Source organism: Halyomorpha halys, unplaced genomic scaffold (genome assembly GCF_000696795.3).
Source record: "Halyomorpha halys isolate HHAL.00 unplaced genomic scaffold, Hhal_1.1 Scaffold962.1, whole genome shotgun sequence".
In the NCBI taxonomy this organism is placed as follows: domain Eukaryota; kingdom Metazoa; phylum Arthropoda; class Insecta; order Hemiptera; family Pentatomidae; genus Halyomorpha; species Halyomorpha halys.
In genome coordinates, this window is record NW_027109643.1 from 268,727 (window position 1) to 289,861 (window position 21,135).

At 32.2% G+C, this 21,135-nt stretch overlaps 2 protein-coding genes across 5 annotated transcripts in view; one reads left to right on the forward strand and one right to left on the reverse strand.

Moving 5' to 3' along the window:
* The window catches only part of LOC106687424 (uncharacterized), a 64,777-nt gene extending 62,871 nt beyond the window's left edge, over positions 1-1,906 (forward strand). Inside the window, exon 5 of the mRNA XM_014431304.1 lies at positions 643-1,906. Coding sequence (XP_014286790.1) covers positions 643-1,033 — 391 coding nt within the window. The 3' untranslated portion in view covers positions 1,034-1,906. The remainder of the gene's footprint in view (positions 1-642) is intronic.
* A 984-nt stretch (positions 1,907-2,890) lies between these two features.
* On the reverse strand, positions 2,891-19,875 carry LOC106687425 (putative leucine-rich repeat-containing protein DDB_G0290503). Of its 4 annotated transcripts, XM_014431305.2 has the most exons (5): positions 19,698-19,875; positions 14,016-14,207; positions 13,706-13,822; positions 13,335-13,592; positions 2,891-8,126 (listed from the first exon to the last, which is right to left on the reverse strand). In XM_014431305.2, exons 1-5 carry the CDS (start codon positions 19,710-19,712, stop codon positions 2,994-2,996), a joined length of 5,715 nt encoding a protein of 1,904 aa, XP_014286791.1. In that variant the 5' UTR covers positions 19,713-19,875; the 3' UTR covers positions 2,891-2,993. The 4 variants fall into 4 exon arrangements, with proteins under 4 accessions (XP_014286791.1, XP_014286792.1, XP_024215093.1 ...); XM_014431306.2 differs by lacking the exon at positions 19,698-19,875 and having other exon boundaries at positions 13,706-13,835; positions 14,016-14,153; XM_024359325.2 differs by lacking the exons at positions 13,706-13,822; positions 14,016-14,207; positions 19,698-19,875 and adding an exon at positions 10,205-10,301 and having other exon boundaries at positions 13,335-13,376.
* Positions 19,876-21,135: the final 1,260 nt, after the last annotated feature.

A 21,135-nucleotide genomic window follows, 5' to 3' on the forward strand; every position in this document is an offset into this window, starting at 1 on the left:
TTTTAAATAGTGATTCAGATAATAAATGGTCTGGATTAACAAGGTTTGGGTTAGTGAGAGTCCACTATATGTTGAATGTCTTATATTTAAAAAAATTATGGTTAACAATTTAAAGGAGTTTAAATAAATTATTAATTTTTCTTTTTTTCATATTCTTTAGAATTTACTTTCATAATTTTCTTTATTATTCTATTTATTTGTATTATCAACTTTTCAGGGCTTTATTATTTTCCATCTTCTGAATTATGGCAGTATTAATATTAAGCCTTTTCCTGTTGTCATATGTTTTTTAATATTTACTTTTGTCTTTCTAAACTTCTTTTCAAATTTTCAGGCTATTGACTCCTGAAATGAAATTTTAAAAGACAAGAAATATATAATCAGTTTATAAAAATATGATAACAAGAAAAGGCTTAAGGGGTTAGAGAAGAAACGATACTAATAAATGAAACCTATCATTAATTTGTACCAATCCTGGCATACAAAAAAAAAAAATTGTTTTGTATGTTAGTTAACTATAAAAGTTGACTCACAGCTCATTTTTCTTTAACAGTAATTTCCTATATTGAACTAAATTGTAACATTATGATCGATCATAAATGACTTTATTATCATTGAAAAAAAAAATGACTTTACTTTCAGACCTCCTTATGATGAAAATAACCCCACAGTAGCAGCATCTCCAGATCTTACTCACCCTGTGAAACCATCCCCTCAACCCGAGCCAGATAACAAAATTGCCTTGAAAAAACCAGCTCCACAACTTGTAACAGTTCTTCAGTTCCCTGAAGAGATAGCTACTCCAGAAACCACATTTTACCAACCAACTATTGAGGATGAATTGGGCAATAGAAACCCACCAGAGGCTGTATTTCCTGCTGGAATTGTTCAATCATCCCAGCCACGACCGCACCTTCAGTTGTTTATCAATTCTAAGGAGTCTCCTCTCCTCCAGTCATTGAGGGATGAGGCACAAACTAGACAACGGGAAAAGGCTGCTAGTTCGAATTCTATTTCAGTCGAGGCCCTCTAGGTCCATTGTTATGGACACTTCTCAAACACTGCCATAGTTTGTGATTATTTTTATGACGGCTAGCTTTTAGGCTTTAATTAGCATTTCAATAATGGAGCCAGTTAAAAAAGTTACCAAATATATATTTCTATTGTCATTTGTTCTATTTTCTTTTTAATGTTGTAAAATAAATGAAGAAAAATATATTAATATTCAAGAAGGCCCTCCAAGTATCTGTTGATCTAGCTGGCAGTTGTACCTGGTTTTCATTATATATGGCAGCAATATTTCTTGTTTCAGATTTTAAACTAATTATTATATTGTTATCAATAATATTTTGACTAATATACATGAAACTTAGGCCATTTTGAAACCTACACTTGTTAAATTACTTAAATTAATAGTTTTATTATTTTCATTATCATGTTATTATTGGTTTTAACAACAGTTTTATATAACTATGTTATAGTGCAAAAATAAAAATTACATTAGATCACCAGAAGATGTGGCCAAACCTATAAAAGAGGCTAAAAAGTACTAGCTATTTTTTTCAGGAACTAACAATTTTACAATCTATGTATATATAAATTGCTTAACCTTTTGGACATCAGCATAGACAAATTTGAAGAACATTATTTAATAAAAAAATTGAATGTTTAAAATTATTTTTAGTTTTGTAAATTCTGAAGAAATATGATGAGTACGATAATTTTATATATTATTACCAAAAATGTTTATGAATTTTGAGAAACAGGTGTTGCCAAATACCACAACAATGATTCCAAACTTTTCATTGATTTATAATTATTTCAAATCAGTATGTCTGTTATACTTATCTTAGTATTTATCCAGAAGAGTATGTGCTTTTAAATAAAGCTGTACAGATTCGAACAACTTTGAATTTACTTATTCCCAAAATTTGATCCTTGAATTATTATTTATTAAATTTATTGTTGCATAGCAAGTACTTAGTGATTAGTTTCTAACCTCTATTATTTTAAAAGAATAAATTGTTGTTTAAAAGTTATTTTAGGTTTTTAAATCTTGAATCGAGAGTTATGGGCACAACAGTTTGTCAACATAGGCCATTTAGTGACGAGCTGTTACAGGATGACATTCAGTCAAAAGGAACAATTCCTATTAGGAATTTTATGTTGCATGTAATGATTTGTCAGTCTAAATAAAAGAAATTCATGTGTGGTGAGTGATGATAAAACAATTTTTTGGTGAGTTCCGATCGAAAAGTTTTAATTATCATGAATTTTGAAACAGATGAAAGTGATAGGCATTTCCACTGTTGTGAATGAGCAACCTCCAAGCCTTTCGAAAAGTAATTCAATGATAATTGTTTTTAGTACTCAACTAATTTGAATTAGTTACAGTAAGTATGAAAGTACATAGTCGATCAGTACAATCTAGTGCTATTTTTGGAAACATATATTGTACTTTTATTTCACTTTGCCTCTTCTGGATCTCTCCTTTTACTTATATCACCATCTGGAATTTTTAATCTAAAAGAACTTTTGATTACTGAAACTTTTTATTAATAATTTAAATACAATTTTTTTTTTTAGTAAATAGAATGATTTTATCTTAAACAATTTTTCAACACTTTATCGACTTTAAAATAAAAATTGAAATGAGATTTATTAGACAATATCTTGCTGCAGCCATAAAGCATGAATGCTCTTTTTTTTTAACCCGATTTTGATTGGATTAATGTCCAATTTTTTATAAATAGGGCAAAGAATTATACTATAACGATCATGATCAATAAATAAGGGGATAACATCGGTGATGAGAGATCATACAGGATAAATTAGAAATGAAAGTTATTGAATATATCTTGAATAATTAAAACATAAGTTTTAAAAAAAGTAATCAAAAGGAAATATAGTTTTATTTCTTTTTGTTATTATTTATTAATAATAAATAATGTATCTTATTTACATTGCTGAGCCCAAATTAAACAGCCAACATTCTAACTAGAACGAAAGACACATTTATGTAACTGTCGGATTGAAGGGAGTTTTTCATTTGTTGGGTATTCACACTTAACAAAATCCTTTGTATACTGTACGAAGACATTTGATAAAGAAGAAGATTCCATTGAGTTTACAGCAGTGTTTTGTTCATTGCAGGAAGCATTACTGTTTAGTTCATGCTTAGCAGCTTTATCAGATTCAAATTTATTTCTAACATGATCTAAACATGTTCCTCTAACTAATATATCATTTTCAACTGGCATTGAATTCGATTTAGTTTGTTGGTTACTATTCTGTGAATCTGACCAATTTATTTTGAAAATATCTGCCACTCTCCTATCTTTAGGGGACTTTCTATATTTCTGTTTATCTTTTGAGTTTGAAAATTTCGGATGTGGTATATATTTTGGAGGCCCTTTAAGATATCTTTCAATATATGATGAATCAAACCCTGAACTGAAAAATTTTTCATTAATTTTAGTGGTTTTGCTCATAATATGTGAGTGTAAGGGTCCCGTTTTTTGTGTTCTGTTTCTTTCACAAAAGTTACTACCATGCTTTTCTTTGAACGCTTTCATTTCTTTTGCCTGTATTTCTGCATTTTTGTATTTACTACTCTTTTTGAAATCCTTTTGTAAAATCTTGGTTATTCTTTGATTTTTAATAAATCCTTTAGGAAGTTTTGCCCCTGTACTCTCATTTTTTGTGATTAGGACTTGTTTTGCAGTCTTCTTTTTTTCAACACAGAGACAAGATGGTGATTTGTTCTTCGATGGTAGAGCTGAAGTACTGTACAGTTTAAAATTGTGGGTCTTTTGATTTAATTGATGAGATGATTTTTTGTTACTGCTTCTTACTTTGTTACACATACTACTCAAGTTAGTAAGTATAGTCTCATTGAATCTAGACTTATTGGCTTTATTTTCTGGAGAACTGGATTTATTCTGACAATCCTTTGGATACAGAAAGTGTTTAAATCCGGGGGCTGAACAATTTGGACTAAACACAGAATTATGGGTGATTAATAAAGACTCACTATTACCATCATCGTTTGAGGTATAATTTTTTTTTTTTTTCAATTTAGGCTTGACTAATTTTTTGGTTGCTATATTAATATTATTTTTTTGTTTGTCTTTTATAGACATAAAAGGATCTTCATTACATACATTTGTTTTCAAGAAAGATAAACTACCATTCTGATTGTCCGAGTTGTGTTTATTATTTTTAATTTTTGGTAGTAAACCTTTCAACAAATAATAATTATTTATTCCATTTTTATCTCTTAAACTGAAAGAGTGCTCAGCTTTATTTATTTCATCTACTTTCTGGCCCAAATTTCCAGAAAGAATACTAAGCATTTCTGACACAGTTTTTTCCTTATCAGTTAAAGAATTATATTTTGAAGAAATGAATGATTTTGAACGTTTACTAAAAGGTGTGAATGGTTTGTTCAAAGTTATGGAATTTTCATTCCTTGTATTTTTGTGTTTCATTGGTTTCACTGAGAGTTCAAAATTATTGAGGTTCTTGTTACTCACTTTAAGGTCTTCATGCTTAACATAGTTTTTTTTTTGTTTATTGTTTTCTTTAGATTTCAAACCATTACGTAGTGACTTTATGTAACCAACACTATCTCCCTTGTGAAGGTTGGTTTTTGTATTTCTCTTACTGTCTCTAGTTTTGGATGATAAAAATCTTTCCGGAATAGTTGATGATACTTTATTAATTTGGTCTGAATTATTAGTTGAACAAGGAACCTTTGATTGAGTATGTGATTTACCTTGAGTACATTTGTTGAAATTTGTTGTACTTTTATTAGTGGAGTTTGAAATATTTTCCACAACATTATTTATCTCAGATATTTTCAAATTATTCAAACCAATTTGGTTTTTGACTGATCCTTTCTTCTCTGCAATGGATTCATAAGTCATATATTTATTGGAAATTGGAGACTCATTTTTCAAAATATCTTCTTTAATTTGAGGGAAAGCATCTGAACCTTTATTACTTTTATCTTTCTGGCTCTTAGTTTCATTTTTTATTTCAGTGTTCATTTTTAGGCCATTCATAATTGATTTTTCATTTTCAGTTGTTTTGCCAGTGTCAATAGATTCATTCTGTTGGCTTGAAGACTGAGTAACTAATTTGAGTTCTTTAATAACATCTTCGAATGTCATTTCAGCAGGGTCTGGATATGTAGTTATATGAGTGGTTTGTGAATTTTCAATATTTAAAGATTGATTACATTCTTCACTTGAATTATTCTGATTGGATGCTGTAACATCTGGTTTTGGTTTTTGTTCTTCAGATAAATCAGAAACATTTTCTGTTATATTTACTTGCTTAACTTCATCATTTGTGTTTACTATATCATCATATTTGAAAACATCACTATCCAATGTTTTCATCAGCATATTAAGATCCTTGCTGTCTTGAACAGTACTTTGGTTTTCTTGAAATAAAATTTCATTTTGTTTTATCTCATATTTAGGTTCGGATGTTGATATAATATTATTTGTAGTACATGGAATTATAGATTTTTTTTCAATGTTTTTATTTTGACCGAAAAATTGGTTATGAGAGGCTGAAAATTCTCCCGAATCATATCTGCCATCTGCGTTATTCATTTGTGTTACTTCATTCGAAAATGCATTGTAGCAAACACTTTTTACTTCATTAGAATCTGTTCTCATATCTTTAGTCTGGCTTGAAATATCTTTTTCTTCTTTAGCTAACCTATTATTTTCTGATTTCTTTATTAAATATTTACTTCTTAATTTATTCTTGACAAAGTCTTTAGAATCTTTAAATGAATTATCACTAAGTAAACTATTAAAATTTCCAATATTTCTGTTGGTTTTTCTGTTGGAATTTCTTTCAACTAACAATTCATATGCTTTTTTATTTAAGTTATCATATAACATATTTTCATTTTTCATAGAGCTATTTAGATTTCCTAATAATATATTTTTCATATATTTAAGTTCTTTTATTTCATTCAAAGGTTCATTTTCCTTGTATGATTTATCAGAAATGTAATTCTGTTTTTTAAAAATAGTGTTGTACTTATCTCCAAGATATTTATTGTCTTCCATTTTATTAACGTGTTGGACTAATTTTTCATTTTGCCTACTCTCTAAACTATCTACTTTATTATATTGTCCAATTTTTAAATCCTTGAGTGGCTGAATATGATCTTTGTCTACATTTTCTGAAGTAATGTTTTTAATATTGTTCTTATCATCAGCTGAAGTTTTTTTTTGCGAATCAATAGAGGTGTTGAGGAACATTGGCTCACATGAATCTAATTCAAAGATAGATTTGTTTTGATCTTTCTTAATTCTTAACTCCTTTTCTTTATTTAGTGTTTTTGTATTCTCAGTTTGGTTCAATATATCATCTATTATCTTGTTTCTGCAATTTTTGTTTCCTGCAGGAACAATTCTGTTCAACTGCTGAGAGGATTGAATGTCGGATTTCAAATAGGATACTCTTTTAACATTGTTATGGATATCATGCTTTGGTGCAGTTGATTTAATATGCTTTTCATTGTCCACAATAAGGTTGAATTCTGTTTTTTCTTTTTTTCGTTTTTGTTTATTCTGAATTTGGCTTACTATGTTTTTATGTATCACTGCGTTTCTACAATTTTTATTTTCTCCTGGGGTACAATTATTAATACCAGGAACTATTCTGTTTCGATACAAAGGAGATTGATTATTGGACTTAAAATTGGATACTCTTTGAACGATATTGTACCTTTCATGATTTGCAACAGTTGTTTCAGGATGTTTTTCATTTGTCATAATGATGTTTTGTGGTTTTGTTTCAGCACGCTTTTCATTGTTAGCAGTAATATTTTTCTCCTTTGTTTCCACATTTTGAAATTCTTTAGGATGATTAAGTTTTTTAATTCCTGATTTATAATCATATCTCTCCTTGAAAGTATTAATCGTAGGGCTAAAGATTAATTCCAAATTCTGTTCTCGATATTTCTTCTTATGTAGATTTGTTTTATCATCAGTTCTTCCAATTGAAATAGATTTATTTTTTGTTTGATAATAACTTTGGGTAAACTTTTTTTCCCATTTTTTGGTATTTTTTTGAGTTTTTTTATCATTAGATTTTGGGTTTGCAACTTTTTGTGAACTAACATTTAACATGTCAATTTTTCTTAGGCATTCATTAACGTTTTCAGGTTTATTATTGAAATCTGAACTCATTTTTATGTTTTTATCTTTTTCTGTGCTCGCTTTTACATCTTCAACATTTTTTAAACTTCTTTTTAAACTTTCATCAGTACCCTTTTCATTCATCATTTTTTCAGCAGTTTTCTTCACTAGACTCTCTACTAGTGAAACGATGTTGGACAAATTTATTTCTTTTTTTTTAGGTTTGTCAGGGCATACAACAGGTTCACATATGGGAGTCTCTGCAGAGGAAGACTTTGGAACAAATTGAGCCATTCCCTTACCATTTCCAAAAGTGTAGCCTAAACTTATGGGCATGACATTTTCTTCAGTTCTCATATATGGTGGAATTAATCTATTTCGTTCCTGATCATCACCTTTATGACGTAAACAAAAAGTTTTTGGGTCAAATGGCTCAACTCCGGGCAAATGTCCATTTTCTATAGGTATCGGTGGTTTTATTTTATTGGCTATTTTATCCTCAGGTTCGTCATTCTTGCTCATTTTTAATCCATTCACAAACTTTTCAAATTCTTTACTTTTTCTGTACCTGATAGCAACATTACGGCTACACGTTTCCGCAGCAGTTTCTCTGCTTTTACAAAATAATTTCGCGAATTCCGTATCTCTTTGCAAAGTAAATACAGATTCTTTTATTAAATCATTTTCGAACGGTAATATTCTAGGAATTCCGTATCTTCCTTGTATTCCAAATCTTCCGAATAACACTGGCAGAGCGAAATATTCTACACCATGGACTTGTGTAGTTTTTGTGAACGCAATATTCATAATGTTGGGTTCTCCCCTCAGCCCTGCCATTACTGAATTTAAAAATTTAACTGTAGCATGAGCTTTATTCAATGCTTCTGAACATCCTTTTGTTTCATATATTAAAGATGATCCTTGTTTGATATCGTCTACTAATCTTTTCATGACTGCCTGAAAACATAAAATAAATATGGAGTTTAATGATAGATTTATTAAATATCCAATATTATTCCATCGTTCCTTAATTCTATGATACATAGTATAAAAAAATTGATAATAGATAAAATAATGAAAACAAAGTTATTGGAGAAAGTAAAAATTTAAACATATATCAATGTTGAATATAGTATATATTAATTATTGAATAGATTATATTATATATTAATATTGAATGGTTTTAGTAGGATATTAAATTTGTTTCACGACCTTCATGGAGAGAGAGAAGCTTTCATGTAGCATGCAGCATTACGCACGTGGTTACACACCCAATTCTGTCAAAAACCACCACCGTCTATACGCTTATGGGGGAGGGGGAGAGGTCATTCCATATCAAATCAACCAATTGACAAAATTTATTTATTTTTTAACCTATGTTTGAACTACTGTGTTAGTAAGGGCGATGTAGGTTTTTGGATGAACCTAATTCTCACAAAGACCGAGAATTTGTTCGTTGTCGGTATCTTTCTGACATGTTTCAAGTCTAGAATAATCTAAGCGCGGAAATTTTTTTTTTTTGGCTAACTTCTTGAAGTTAGTTTTCAAAAATCATGAAACAAATCTTGTGTGTATTAATTTACAAGAAATTTCATGCTTTTGACAAAAAAAGAAAAAAAGTAAATATCATAAAATGGTGGGCGATAAAACTGAGTCTATAATTTTCTCTCATGTTCTAATCAGTCCTCAATATTTTTAAAGCTACCTACCGCACAAGAAAAATTAATGAAGTATTTTTAAAGTTGTATAAATTTCTTTATAGAAATCCTTATATAAGGATCTTTATAGAACTCAATACGTTCAATAGTTGCTGAGGTATCATAACCTATACTTGTTTCAAATTAATAGGAGAAAACTTTTGAATTTATTTCGGCAAATATGGGAACTGCTACAAAAAAAAATAATCATTTCAAACCAATTAAAGGTAACTTTGCCAAACTTCAACTTTCAGTGATAATAGACGTCTACGCTTGGTGGTTCCAGATGTATTTGCCAAAATAGAGTCACAAAACTTTAATTTTCTGTTATTTCGAAAAACAAAAAAAAAGAATTTTGAAAACTGTATCTCAGAATTGAAATTTAAATCTTCTTAGGGTGAATCTGGTTTTACGTCTTAGCTTTGAATTGAGATCATCCGGATTGATGCTATGCTGGAATTATAGCTGCCTAAATTTTAGTTTTGGAAGAGACGGTTTGCTGGTGATATCTCCTTAATGTTATTTATTAATAAACTTTTTGTGTTTCATTTTTTGTATTATATAATAAAATTTTAAATCTCACGTTCGTTGTTAAAATACCCAAGAACAGCCACAAGTAGTGACATATGGAACTATTTTACAAAAGTAGATCTTGAAATCATTTTCAATATTTATTTAAAATGATTGATGGAAAATTATATTAATTAATAACACTATTTGCGAGTAGCATTTTTCTTGGAATAAAATAATGATTTTTTTTAAATAACAAATTATATCTAACAATTACAGAAATAAATTGAAAATAACATATTTTCATATTTTTTCCGAAATCGAAGAATTTCGGACTTAATTTATACAACTTTGGTTTTTCTCGTATCGGTTTTTTTTTTTACCAACCATTAAATTGTAACGGAAACGAAAACTAGTAGGGTCGTATTTTCTGATTCATTTCATTCGATCTTTTTAAGATATATTTTTTTCAACTTTTGTTTATTATCAACAAACAGTTCATTAACGTTGAGGAATAATATAAGAAACAATCGCCATTATATTCAGCAAAGAAAACAGGTGTTCAAGCATTTGTTAGAGGTTCAATTTTTTTTTGTGTGCGCCCATTTTGTATCCGTGTGTCTTATTCTTCATTGCATAGAAGTAGTTCCCTGGTTAGTAAAGGTACATAGTTCAAACAAAATCCACCTTAAAGAGCAAGAAATGTACAATGTTATCTATCCTCTATTTGATTGAAAAGAAATTAAATAAAAAATAGGTAAATGATAACCTTTCAAATACAAAAACATTCTCTCTTAAAATTAAAAACGTTGAAGAACTGAGACTCACCTTCAATTTTTTTTCTGAATATAGTGATAATAGTGAATTAATTCTCTAATAAGTTTCAGGCCTGAGAGTAAATTACTTTTTTTCCTGACGGTTCTCCCTAAAATCAGGCATATTTAATCTTAATTTTTTTAAAAGGAAGATGCTTTAAAAAATCTAAATTTTCAGAAAACATTCATTGTGCTAATTGTATGAAGTATGATACCTTTCTTACTTCATAGGCTGTATTTAAAATTTTAAAACTTGAAACTTGCATTGGAAAAATGAAGTGAATAGCGCTCATATGTTCAATCTAAGATATATCAGAAGGTCAGTGCTGCCGATTTGCGGGTAACTATCCGATTTTGGGGTATTTTTAACACTAGCAGGTAATTGTCGGATATTCTGGTAAAATGGATTAACGTTGTTGTATTAAGATATTGTGCAGTGTCGCGCTAGTCCTTTGACTAGTTTTTTTCGTAATTCGTCAGATATTTTTTCTATTACTAACAAGTTATTTTTCCTTAGATACTGAATTTTGGATATAGATATAGAATTTCTTTTTGGGATCCGGGATTGATTTATTTTTTAGTCATGGGATATAATTTTGGCCTTTGGCCAATTTGTTTTTGGGGCTCGGGTCGGATTTATATTTGGGATTTTACCTATATTTTTGCGCCTGGGGTTGATACAATTTTAAGTTTATGGGTGAATATATAGGAATAGTGTTTTCCCGCGTTGTGGCCGTTCACTGTCTAGGGGTACTCACATGACAGTTTATGCGAATGTTAGTCAAGTGAAGTAGTATTAACGATCTCGCCATACCCAGTGGTACTTTACTGACGTGACAGCGAAACTATCGTGACATGAATGGTGTCAGGATTGTAACTATCAAATAGCTACACCATGGCAATGACTAACACATTAACCGTAATAACAGAAACTGTACGATAGTTCTCTGTAAAGGCGTATACATGTGATAGTTAACGTGACAGCTACTCCAGTGACATTACTTGTAAAATAAATTATCAAGTCAAAGCTAGCGTGACAGTACAATCATGACTGTAACAATCATACAGTTCCAGTTATAACGATTCTCCAAGAGTGGGTAAAGTGGGGGGTATTTGTCGGGTAAAACGGGTATTTTCAAGGCGCTGAGCGAATTTTGAATAGTAGTTCAAACATAGGTTAAAAAATAAATAAATTTTATGGTCGGGAGATTTGGCAGTACTGGTCCCACTTTAAAAAAATATTTGTCAGAAAACGATTTTTGTCGTGTGGTTAAATAATTTATGACTGAGACCTTATTAGTTTCTTACTTAAATTTTTAAAAATATTGTTGAAATTCTTAGAAGCTTTACTTCAGATGGTTTACCTGAAATCTTTCCAAAGGGAGCCATTTTTAAATCCAATATTTTCAGAAAAAAAAAATCATTGTGGCTTATTAAATGTTTAAAATTTCACCACAGAGACTTATTTAATTTTTGAAAATATAGCTAAAATTATATGGTTTTAATAGTCCTCATTTGCTTAATCCAAGATACATCAAAAAGGGACGAACTCTATCATTTTCAAAACAATATTTTTTTGCAGTGTTATAATAACTAGTTAAAATTATTTACTGAAGGTTTATTGGTTTGTAAGTTAAAAATTATTAAATATAGCTAAAATTATACGAAACTTTAATAATTATATTGCTTTTACAGTTTTTCTATTTTAGAAAAAAATCCTAATAAGAAATGAAAAAAGTTTCAGTTATGAAATTTTAACCACTTATTTACAACTTGATGGAAAAATATTTTTTGCAATTGTTGGATTTTGAAACAGTGTCTCTTCTGGGATACTTAAGATTGAATATGCGCAATATTTGAAAACTCGTTAATCAAAAAAGGATAACTTCCCAGGCTTGAAATTTTTCAGGGAAGTAGTATACTATAACGACTATATACAGAAAAAAAATAGAGTGAGTAGCCAGCTTTTGTTATGCCATCGATATTTTTAACTCTAAAGGGATTTCAATTCACACAGAACCTATCACCTTTCCAATTTGGGTTACCGATTTACATTAAAATATTTTCTACTTATACATTATATATCTCCATTGATATATTTAATACAATATTGTGTTACTACAGAAAGCCCGAATCGATTATTGATCGCTTATCTTTCTTAAACAATAATAAAGATTCATAATGAGGTGTAGATAGTTGACCGTAGATTAGTGATTGGAGAAGTTTGTCGGGGGGAGCGGTCAGCAAAGAACAACATAAATAAACAAAACCATATTTATTTATTTTATTCTGACGTTTCGACCTGAGTTTCAGGTCTTCATCAGAGCTATATAACAAAAGAGATAACAACAACATTTAGAGAAACATAAAATTGAAAAGGAATAGTAGACAAACAAATTTGGAATTATACAAAATATTGAATTGAATCATAAATGATAAAAAATTGATAACTGATAATTGAATAGTAAAAAAATATTAATTGATTGATAATCGTGGATCTAGATGGTAGTAGATTGAAAAAAGTGAAAGATGAAATATAATATCATGTTGGTAAGAAGATATGTACAATATAAGATATGTAAGTAGTGTCTAAAAAACTGAAAAAAATAAATAAATTAATGTCATATTGTTCAATTTGTAGATTCAATTTATTTATTTATTTTTTCAGTTTTTTAGACACTACTTACATATCTTATATTGTACATATCTTCTTACCAACATGATATTATATTTCATCTTTCACTTTTTTCAATCTACTACCATCTAGATCCACGATTATCAATCAATTAATATTTTTTTACTATTCAATTATCAGTTATCAATTTTTTATCATTTATGATTCAATTCAATATTTTGTATAATTCCAAATTTGTTTGTCTACTATTCCTTTTCAATTTTATGTTTCTCTAAATGTTGTTGTTATCTCTTTTGTTCTATTACCCTGATGATGACCTGAAACTCAGGGCGAAACGTCGGCATAAAATAAATAAATATGGTTTTGTTTTTTTATGTTGTTCTTTGCTGAACGCACCCCCCGACAAACTTTTCCAATAATTAATAAACATTCATAAATTAAAAGAATTAATATTATGAATAAATGATAAAGATATAATTTTTTAAGTTATTCAAATTAAAAAAATTACTTCAGAAATATTGAAATGTGGTTTCGCTTGAGAAAACAGTGGCACAATCGTGTCTTCAGAATCACCGCCAATAACTGGCAAAAATACTGCTCGAGGATCCGTGTTGACATAGGAAGCCAGGATGCAATTCGCTCGGGAATTGAAGGATGCCGTCGATCCCATCACTCTGTTACAATCGTAGTAACCATTTTCCTGTAGCAGCTCTGACAGTACAGGTACTAACTTGTTAATAGGCGAAGCAGCGACAATGACCAGAGCCTTACAAAAAAAAAAGAAAAAAAAATGTACACTTTGCTATGAAATATTGAATATACTTATACTTCAATATAGTGAATCTAATTACATCAAATATTATTTTTAAGGAATATTACATTTGGTGAACTTTCAGCAATGGCGTTTGCGTAGTCCTCCATTTTGGGCGCCATTACATCAAAGCATGTTTGAGGAGTGGACAGGATATCATCTCCAATCAGAACTATGTCAGATCCCTAAAACAAAATACTAACTTATAAATGCATTTGAAAGTTTTAATAAATACGAAGAATTTGCTGTTATCGCTTAATGAAATAGGTATATTATAAATTCTCAATCACTTACACTTTTTAATTAATAAAAATAAAAAATTTAATTGGAATGAATATTTAAAACGAAAAATATGAATTGAACTATATCGCATATTACTTTAATGGCTTCATTTAAATTGTTTTTTCCTTGATATGCATCTACTTTGCATGGCGTGTTTATAATTCTTATATCATCTGCCGTACTAGTATCAGTATCGTCGTAAAGTATTAAGTTGTAAATGTTAGGACACAGTTTTAATAGTAAAGATGTTGCCTGTCCAAACAGACTGTTCAGCCCAATCAGAGATACCTGAAAGAAAGAAATATATGTGAAATAAACAAATAAAAATGAGTTATTTCTTGCTTACTATATAATCTTGAATAACTGTTAATGAGTGGAGAAAGTAGGTTGTCCGTGCTATTTAAATGATATTTATTGATTTATATGGTATTGATTTTATTTTATTGATAAAATATTACAGTAGTATATAGGATTACTTTATCTATAATATTTTCACTTTTTGTGACGTGTTGTTGTTTAAATAAAATAATTTTTGTCAAAGTTAAGTTTTAAAACACTCTTTATTATTTCCTTAATTGTTCAACGTCTCGGCCAGCCCGGCTATCCTCAAGGACAATCTTTTTTATTTTATTTATTTATTGATATTTACAACTGTATAAAAAAATACAACCAGTAAATTTGATCATAATGATATGATACAGGATGTATAGAAACTACCCAGTAGTAGAACTCTAAAAACAGTTTACAATATAAGGTCACGAGGCCATCTTCTTTTCAGGCGCCTCGGAGGATTGCCAGGAATGGAAGAGGAAGCAAGGTTAGAAACTAGTGGGTTTGGGTGGTTAAGGAGTTTATTATGGAAGGAATAATATCGGGTTCGGGCTAGATCGGTTGGATAAGGAACATTTAGGTCTTATGGATGGTTTTATTAGTAACAAAATAAGGAGCATTGAGGATTTTACGAAGGATTTTGGATTGTAAAGATTGGATACGAGAGAAGGACAATCTTAAACATAAATTTACACCTTACGTCCAACAATTTAAAAACTGTTTGCAGGCTATTCTTCCCGGGTCATTAATTTCAGTCAAATCTCACTATTTTGTCACAATCCCATTAAATTTAAAAACATGTAATTACAGATTAACTTAACACTGGCATAGTCTTATACAGATCCGAAGTAACTAAATAGCGTTTAGATAAATCTGAAATTACTGCCATACTAGAGATCCGATGGAGTGGAAAAGGATCTATCGAAAAGAACTCACACTACATATTATATTTGTTACAATAAAAAATAACTCTTTGAAGAACATTTCGTTGTGAGGAAGAAACTCTTACAATTTGTCATTTACTGCAAACATTTAAGTTGAATGAATCTTATCCGAATAATAGATGATGGCTAACCATCCAGAAGACCATGTATGTTACGGTAGAGGATGTGATTGACCCCAACCATATAAAGAGAAGATCGCCATGATTTGAGGTGTTTAGTCAGGGCACTACTATGAAGAACAAGGCTTACAATTCAGAACTTCATTTTGCCCGAAGCCACCTCACCTACAGAAGCCTCTACCCCACATTATGGCCCTTATAGAGAGTAGGCGGACACCAAAAACCCGAACATCAAGGTAGCCCTTGATGCGATCACCACTCAAATAAGAAACCTAATGTGTCAATGGAAAACTGCAATGATCGCTTAAGAGCCACCCACGGCGACTACTGCAAGTTCTGGAAGCTAACTAAAGCGGCCACGATAAAGCCTCCAGCGGTCCGCCTATACGATCGAGATCGCCTTCTCACTCATGCCAAGCAAGCTATGGTACTGGCAGAATACTATCGGCATGATATAGAACAATAAACGGGAGACCCGATGTCAGTACCAACCATACCTAAAGAAGAAAATTTCATGTTTGTCTCTCCTAAAACATTGAAGGCAATACTTCGACGAACGCAGGGCAATAGGGCCCCAGGCCATGATAGGGTGCAGACCGTCTTGCTCAAGCAACTGCCAAGGAAGGGGATCGCTCATCTCACGAACCTGTAAAATTCGTGCTTAAGGTTGAGATACTTCCCCGATAAATTGAAACATGCCATCTTGTTTCCTCTCCTCAAGCCGAATAAGTTTGGATCGGAGGCGGATCACTACTGGCCCATCAGTTTGTTGCCTCATTTCGGCAAGGTTTAACAAAAGATCATTCTTAATTACCTTCCGGAATTCTGCGGTGAACACTCCGTAATTCCTTTTGAACAGACCGGCTTCCAAGCTCGCCTCAGCACAGAGCATCACCTAATGAAACTCCAGACTGAGGTAAATAACACATTCAACCGAAATGAGGCAACGACTATGATATCCATCGACTGCACAAAGGCATTCGACTCCGTGTCTCACGGCATTCTATGTCGTAAGCTCGTGGACCTAGAGTGCCCGGAACAGCTCTACAGTGTGATCGCCTCATTTCTAAACAGCAGGACCGTAGCTGTGCGGGTTCGTGAAGAACACTCAACATCTATCCCACTGACTTGCGGAGTGCCTCAAGGAGCAGTCCTCTCGCCAGTCTTGTTTTCAATTTATACTGCTGAGGTGGTTGGCAAGAACTACAAGAAGGGAACGGTCGCCGCTTACGCTGACGACATTGCCATCTACAGCAGCAGTATAAACGCCGAGACAGCTCTACATCAGACTGAAGCAGTATGCTCTGCGATTGTTCAAAAGCTGGGCTACTTGAATGCAGCCAAAACGGACTGTGTTGTGTTCGCGCACTCAGCGCACAAGAGATCAAGACTGCCGAAGACTCTCCATGTGAATAATACGGTGAGCTCACCTTCCAACTCTATCATATATTTGGGCGTAAAGCTAGTCCGTCATCTTAAGCTCGTCTGCCCATTTATATCAGAAGGCGAGAACAGTAAGACGAAAGTCATATCGTCTCAACCACCTCCTCACTTCTCCGGCTCTCTCATTGAGATTGAAGCTGCAGATATACAAAAGTATTCTGAGACCAGCACTACTATATGGGGCACCATTGTTTACCCACATATCAGATGGAACCCAGCGCCTTATTCAAACTTTTCAGGATTCAATGTTGAGGAAAATCGTACGCACAACATCGTGAAGGAGGAAGAGGCCACCGGAGCTGCATCAATTGTTCGAGCTGCCAACTGTACCGGAGTTCATCAAGCGACGGCACATCAAATTTTTCGATTCACTTCAGTACTATACGATTTAATTCATGGACTTTAGGTTTGGTTTATATAGTATCCAAGGATACCAGTCCTTGTGTTAGGAGATGAAAGACCTTGACATACTTATTGGCTTATCCGCCTGGTAAAATTTACGATGAGCAATATTCAGTATGTAGTGCGTAAATTCCAGGGGATAAATCGAATACCATTATCTACCTCAGATAATGGTGTTAGACAAGGACACTCCCTGAATTGTTTACTCTTCAATGCTATATTGAAAAGAGCTATACGAAAATCAATGATCTAGATCAACTAAACGATTTTTAATGAGACAGTGCCGTTTTAAGCTATGTCAACGACATCGACATTGTTGAGAGATCCAAAGCTGCATTAGAAGCGTTCTTTGCAGTCGATGATGTAAGGAAATAAGGACTCACTGTTAATGCCTTTAAAACCAAATATATAATTGCTGGTCTGGTTAGAGGACCTACGAAGATATCCAGATTAGTCCTAACTCCTTTCAATGAGTTGATATTTTTGAGGTATTGGGTCATAGCTGAACGCTAGTAAATAAGTTTCGGCAGAGATAATGCGGCGGATAGCTCCAGCCAATAAATGCTATTTTGTAATGCGTCGGGGTCTAGAAAGTAGCTTAATATCGACTTGATACGGATGGACGTTGGTGAAGAAAATGCGAGGACCCTGCCCAGTGTTCGTTATGAACGGACAGCTTTACTTCATCGATTAAACTGGTGTAAGTTATAACAGTAATGGGTTATAGCTTCGATTGGAGAAGGCGAAGAACCAATTCCAACGTCTCTTCCTGCCACTCAGCTTAGATTAAAGATTCTGAAATTTGGTTATTCTAACCCACAAAACACCACACCCCACTAACCAATATGCGTTCGGGATACCAATACTTGTTTTGCTAACATAAACCAAAGCTAAATAATCCAAATTAACGTAATCCAAATGAATCTTAATTGTAATATGTTTGGGGGAAGGATTTTTATGGAGAAGAAAAGTGCCGGGAAAAGTCGATCCAAAAAGGTGTTATGATGAACTCCAGAGCCGTGGAAGAAGAGTAGGAGCTAATCACCAACTGCCATTTGTTTCAGCTTAGATTACAATGGCGGACATTCCTGTGAATCTTAACGTAAACCTGAGCTCTTTTTAGCTTCAACTTATAAAGTATAATAAGTACAGGGTTTGTATTTCAACGTAGTTAGGCAGATAACAACTACCGACTTGTTCTCGCTAAAGAGAATATTACTTCCCAGAGGATTCAGATAAATAATGGTCGAATTGATAACTATTGTATTTGTTTATCAAATAGTGATAGACTGAGGGGGGGGGGAAGAGCTTGGATGAGGTCTTCCGTCTCTCTGGTATGAGCGTACTTTAGGGGAAGGGTTATGATAAATTAGTTATAGAATAATAACGTTTAGATTACCTCAAGTTTTATAAATTTATTACATTAAAGTACATACGACACGACAAAGAGGTTATATATCCCAACTAGTATGAATCACGACTTGATTAATTCAGGAGCTGAATTTTCTCTTTATCCTACTTTACTTCCCAAACTTTTCCCCACATAATACTATATCTACCCTAAATTCTCAATCTTTTTGTTTCATCCTCTTATAACCATTGCTATTTCTGGCTCATACTTTTAGAATTCTTAGAAAAATGCCTATGAAATAAATAAATCGAATATGAACAATCAGGGACTTTTTGTACCTAAGGATCCGGACCACCATATTAAACCATATAAAATCAGGACAACAAACATGATTTTTCTATTGCCTAATTACCATTTTAGGTTTGCTGTGAATCAGAAGAAGGTATACCAAATAATTATTTTGGATACTTCCAATAAATTTTCCGTTCAGACACAGACTCACGTGTACACCATATATAGATTGTTTATACTTCGATATCTAAATCGATTGTAAATGCCGACTTTTTCACAGATGTATTTGTTCCTAAAGATTATTATTAAAGATTAGGTATGAACAATCACGAATCTAGTTGGAAGAATGTTCTCAATCAATGTAAAGTGAAAAAACGTCGATGGGTTTTTCAAATTTATCGAATAGAATTATTACAAAAAAAACTTGTGAGAATGGATATAATACGAACTTATTGTTGAGTAAACATGTAAGATTTGTAGTATTGCATTAGCAACTAAGGTGCTACTTGGGAGTTAACAATTTCTGGTATACAAGGACAAGTCCTAGACTCATACCTTAAGAACTCCTTATGTGTTTATTTAATAAGCAGTAATAATTTCAATTAGTACAATTATGTATTCATTATCCTTATAATCGATATTAGTACTTAACATTTCATTGATATAAGGTGTCAATACCCATACGGTGATTTAATATGTACCAAAAAAAATATAATGGTCCATTAATGAAACTTGTTAGTTTAAGGACACTCATAAAGACAAGAAGTCAATGACTTTTATCTTAATTTATTTGGAGAAGAAGATATGTAGGGAAGAATTTACTGTCAAATTTTATCTGACACCTTCACTGCTTAAAACATGATAGAATATAACACTGATACAAAAAGAGGAACATTACCCTATATTTCTGCATGACCCGAAAACATACATAAGATTTAGTGGTTGTTTTTAAGTGTTTTTTCAAAACAGATATTCCATCTTCTCTTAACTTTTTTTTTCAACTAAAAGTTATTTTTTAGATGATTACATTAAATTTCCATAGCTTATTTTTTAGGTTATATCACATGTGTGAAGGAATGAAACAGGTTACGTATGCTTAACGAAGGTAATATGATTTTTTTTTTTCTTTGACTTTGTAGGGGGCTAATAGTTTTTAAATGGAAAAATAATAGAGAGGAAGGATGAACAATAACTTAGAACTCAAATATTGTTCAATAACAACTTTATTGACTTAGAGCAATGATTTCAATCAAATAAAAGTCCTTCACAAAAAAAAAAATAAATAAACCTTCCAGAAGCTCGTACAAATTTCCACTTATCGAACCACAATAACAACTACTCCAAACGTAACCTTCTCGCTATCTCTCTCTTCTCAGTGTTGCTATCTCACATTACTTCCTCCCTTAAAAAGGGTGCCCAGAATGGGTATCCTTTTTTTTCTAACCAGGAGAATACCTCCGTGAAGCTCCTATAATCCGACCCCTTCTAAGTTCTCTCAGAAGCCAGCTCCGGGAGAACTGGAACGTCCACTTTTTTTTTCGTATCCTCCATTGAAAAAAGAAATAAGGAATATATAGGTACAAGGAATATGTCAGTTGAAGTTTGCATCATTTTTCTACTATGGGTATTTTAAGGGCTATATCAATTATACACTGTATGTGCAGAGTCTACGGCGCCAAGTGCGTGTTGATACTATGTTGAGCGGGGAGGCTCCGCTTTGCTGGTGGTGATAGAAAATAGGTTTAGATTACAGAGCCCAAACCTCGTCCCATGGTAAGAATATTTACCAAGGGGACATATCCTTGCCATCTCCCAGGTGGTGGTGGAGGAGAGGCGATTTCCCGAAACAGCGGGTTGGTGCAGGCCTTTAACCCATCAAAAACAGTAACAGTATACAAAACAGGGACAGTATCTCTGCAACGCAGTTCCTCTTACTATCTTCCGAAGAACAGAGTTCTGGAAGCTCTGTAGTCTGTTGAGCGTGGTCCTGTACATATGTTTAAACGTCCACTTGTTCAGTGCTTACTTTCTTAGGTGCTTCCTGATCCACCCCGTCCGTCCTGCCCTGTCTGGCCCTGATGCTCTACGGTCACAGAACACTCATCATATGGGGCTGGCTCTCAATAATCCTTATCAGGATCTTCGTCCTCTCCGCTGGGATGTTCCTGTTGGTTTGTTGATACACACCTCTGGGGTGATGGAGAATGCATACGATGCATTGTTGGGAATGGGAAGCTTTGTATTTATGAAGGAAATGTATATAAAAAATTCTCAGATTTGAAAATTTACCAAGAAGGGGGGTGTGAAAGGTGAGAGTAAGGGAGAAGAACGCGTAT

What these genes read in the sequence shown, in the direction of transcription:
- LOC106687425 (XM_014431305.2), bottom strand. An exon ending in ATTTAAATGAAGCCATTAAA is followed by an intron (nt 13,823 to 14,015) that starts GTAATATGCGAT and finishes ATTTTGTTTTAG; the next exon opens with GGATCTGACATAGTTCTGAT. An exon ending in CACATTTCAATATTTCTGAA is followed by an intron (nt 8,127 to 13,334) that starts GTAATTTTTTTA and finishes TTATGTTTTCAG; the next exon opens with GCAGTCATGAAAAGATTAGT.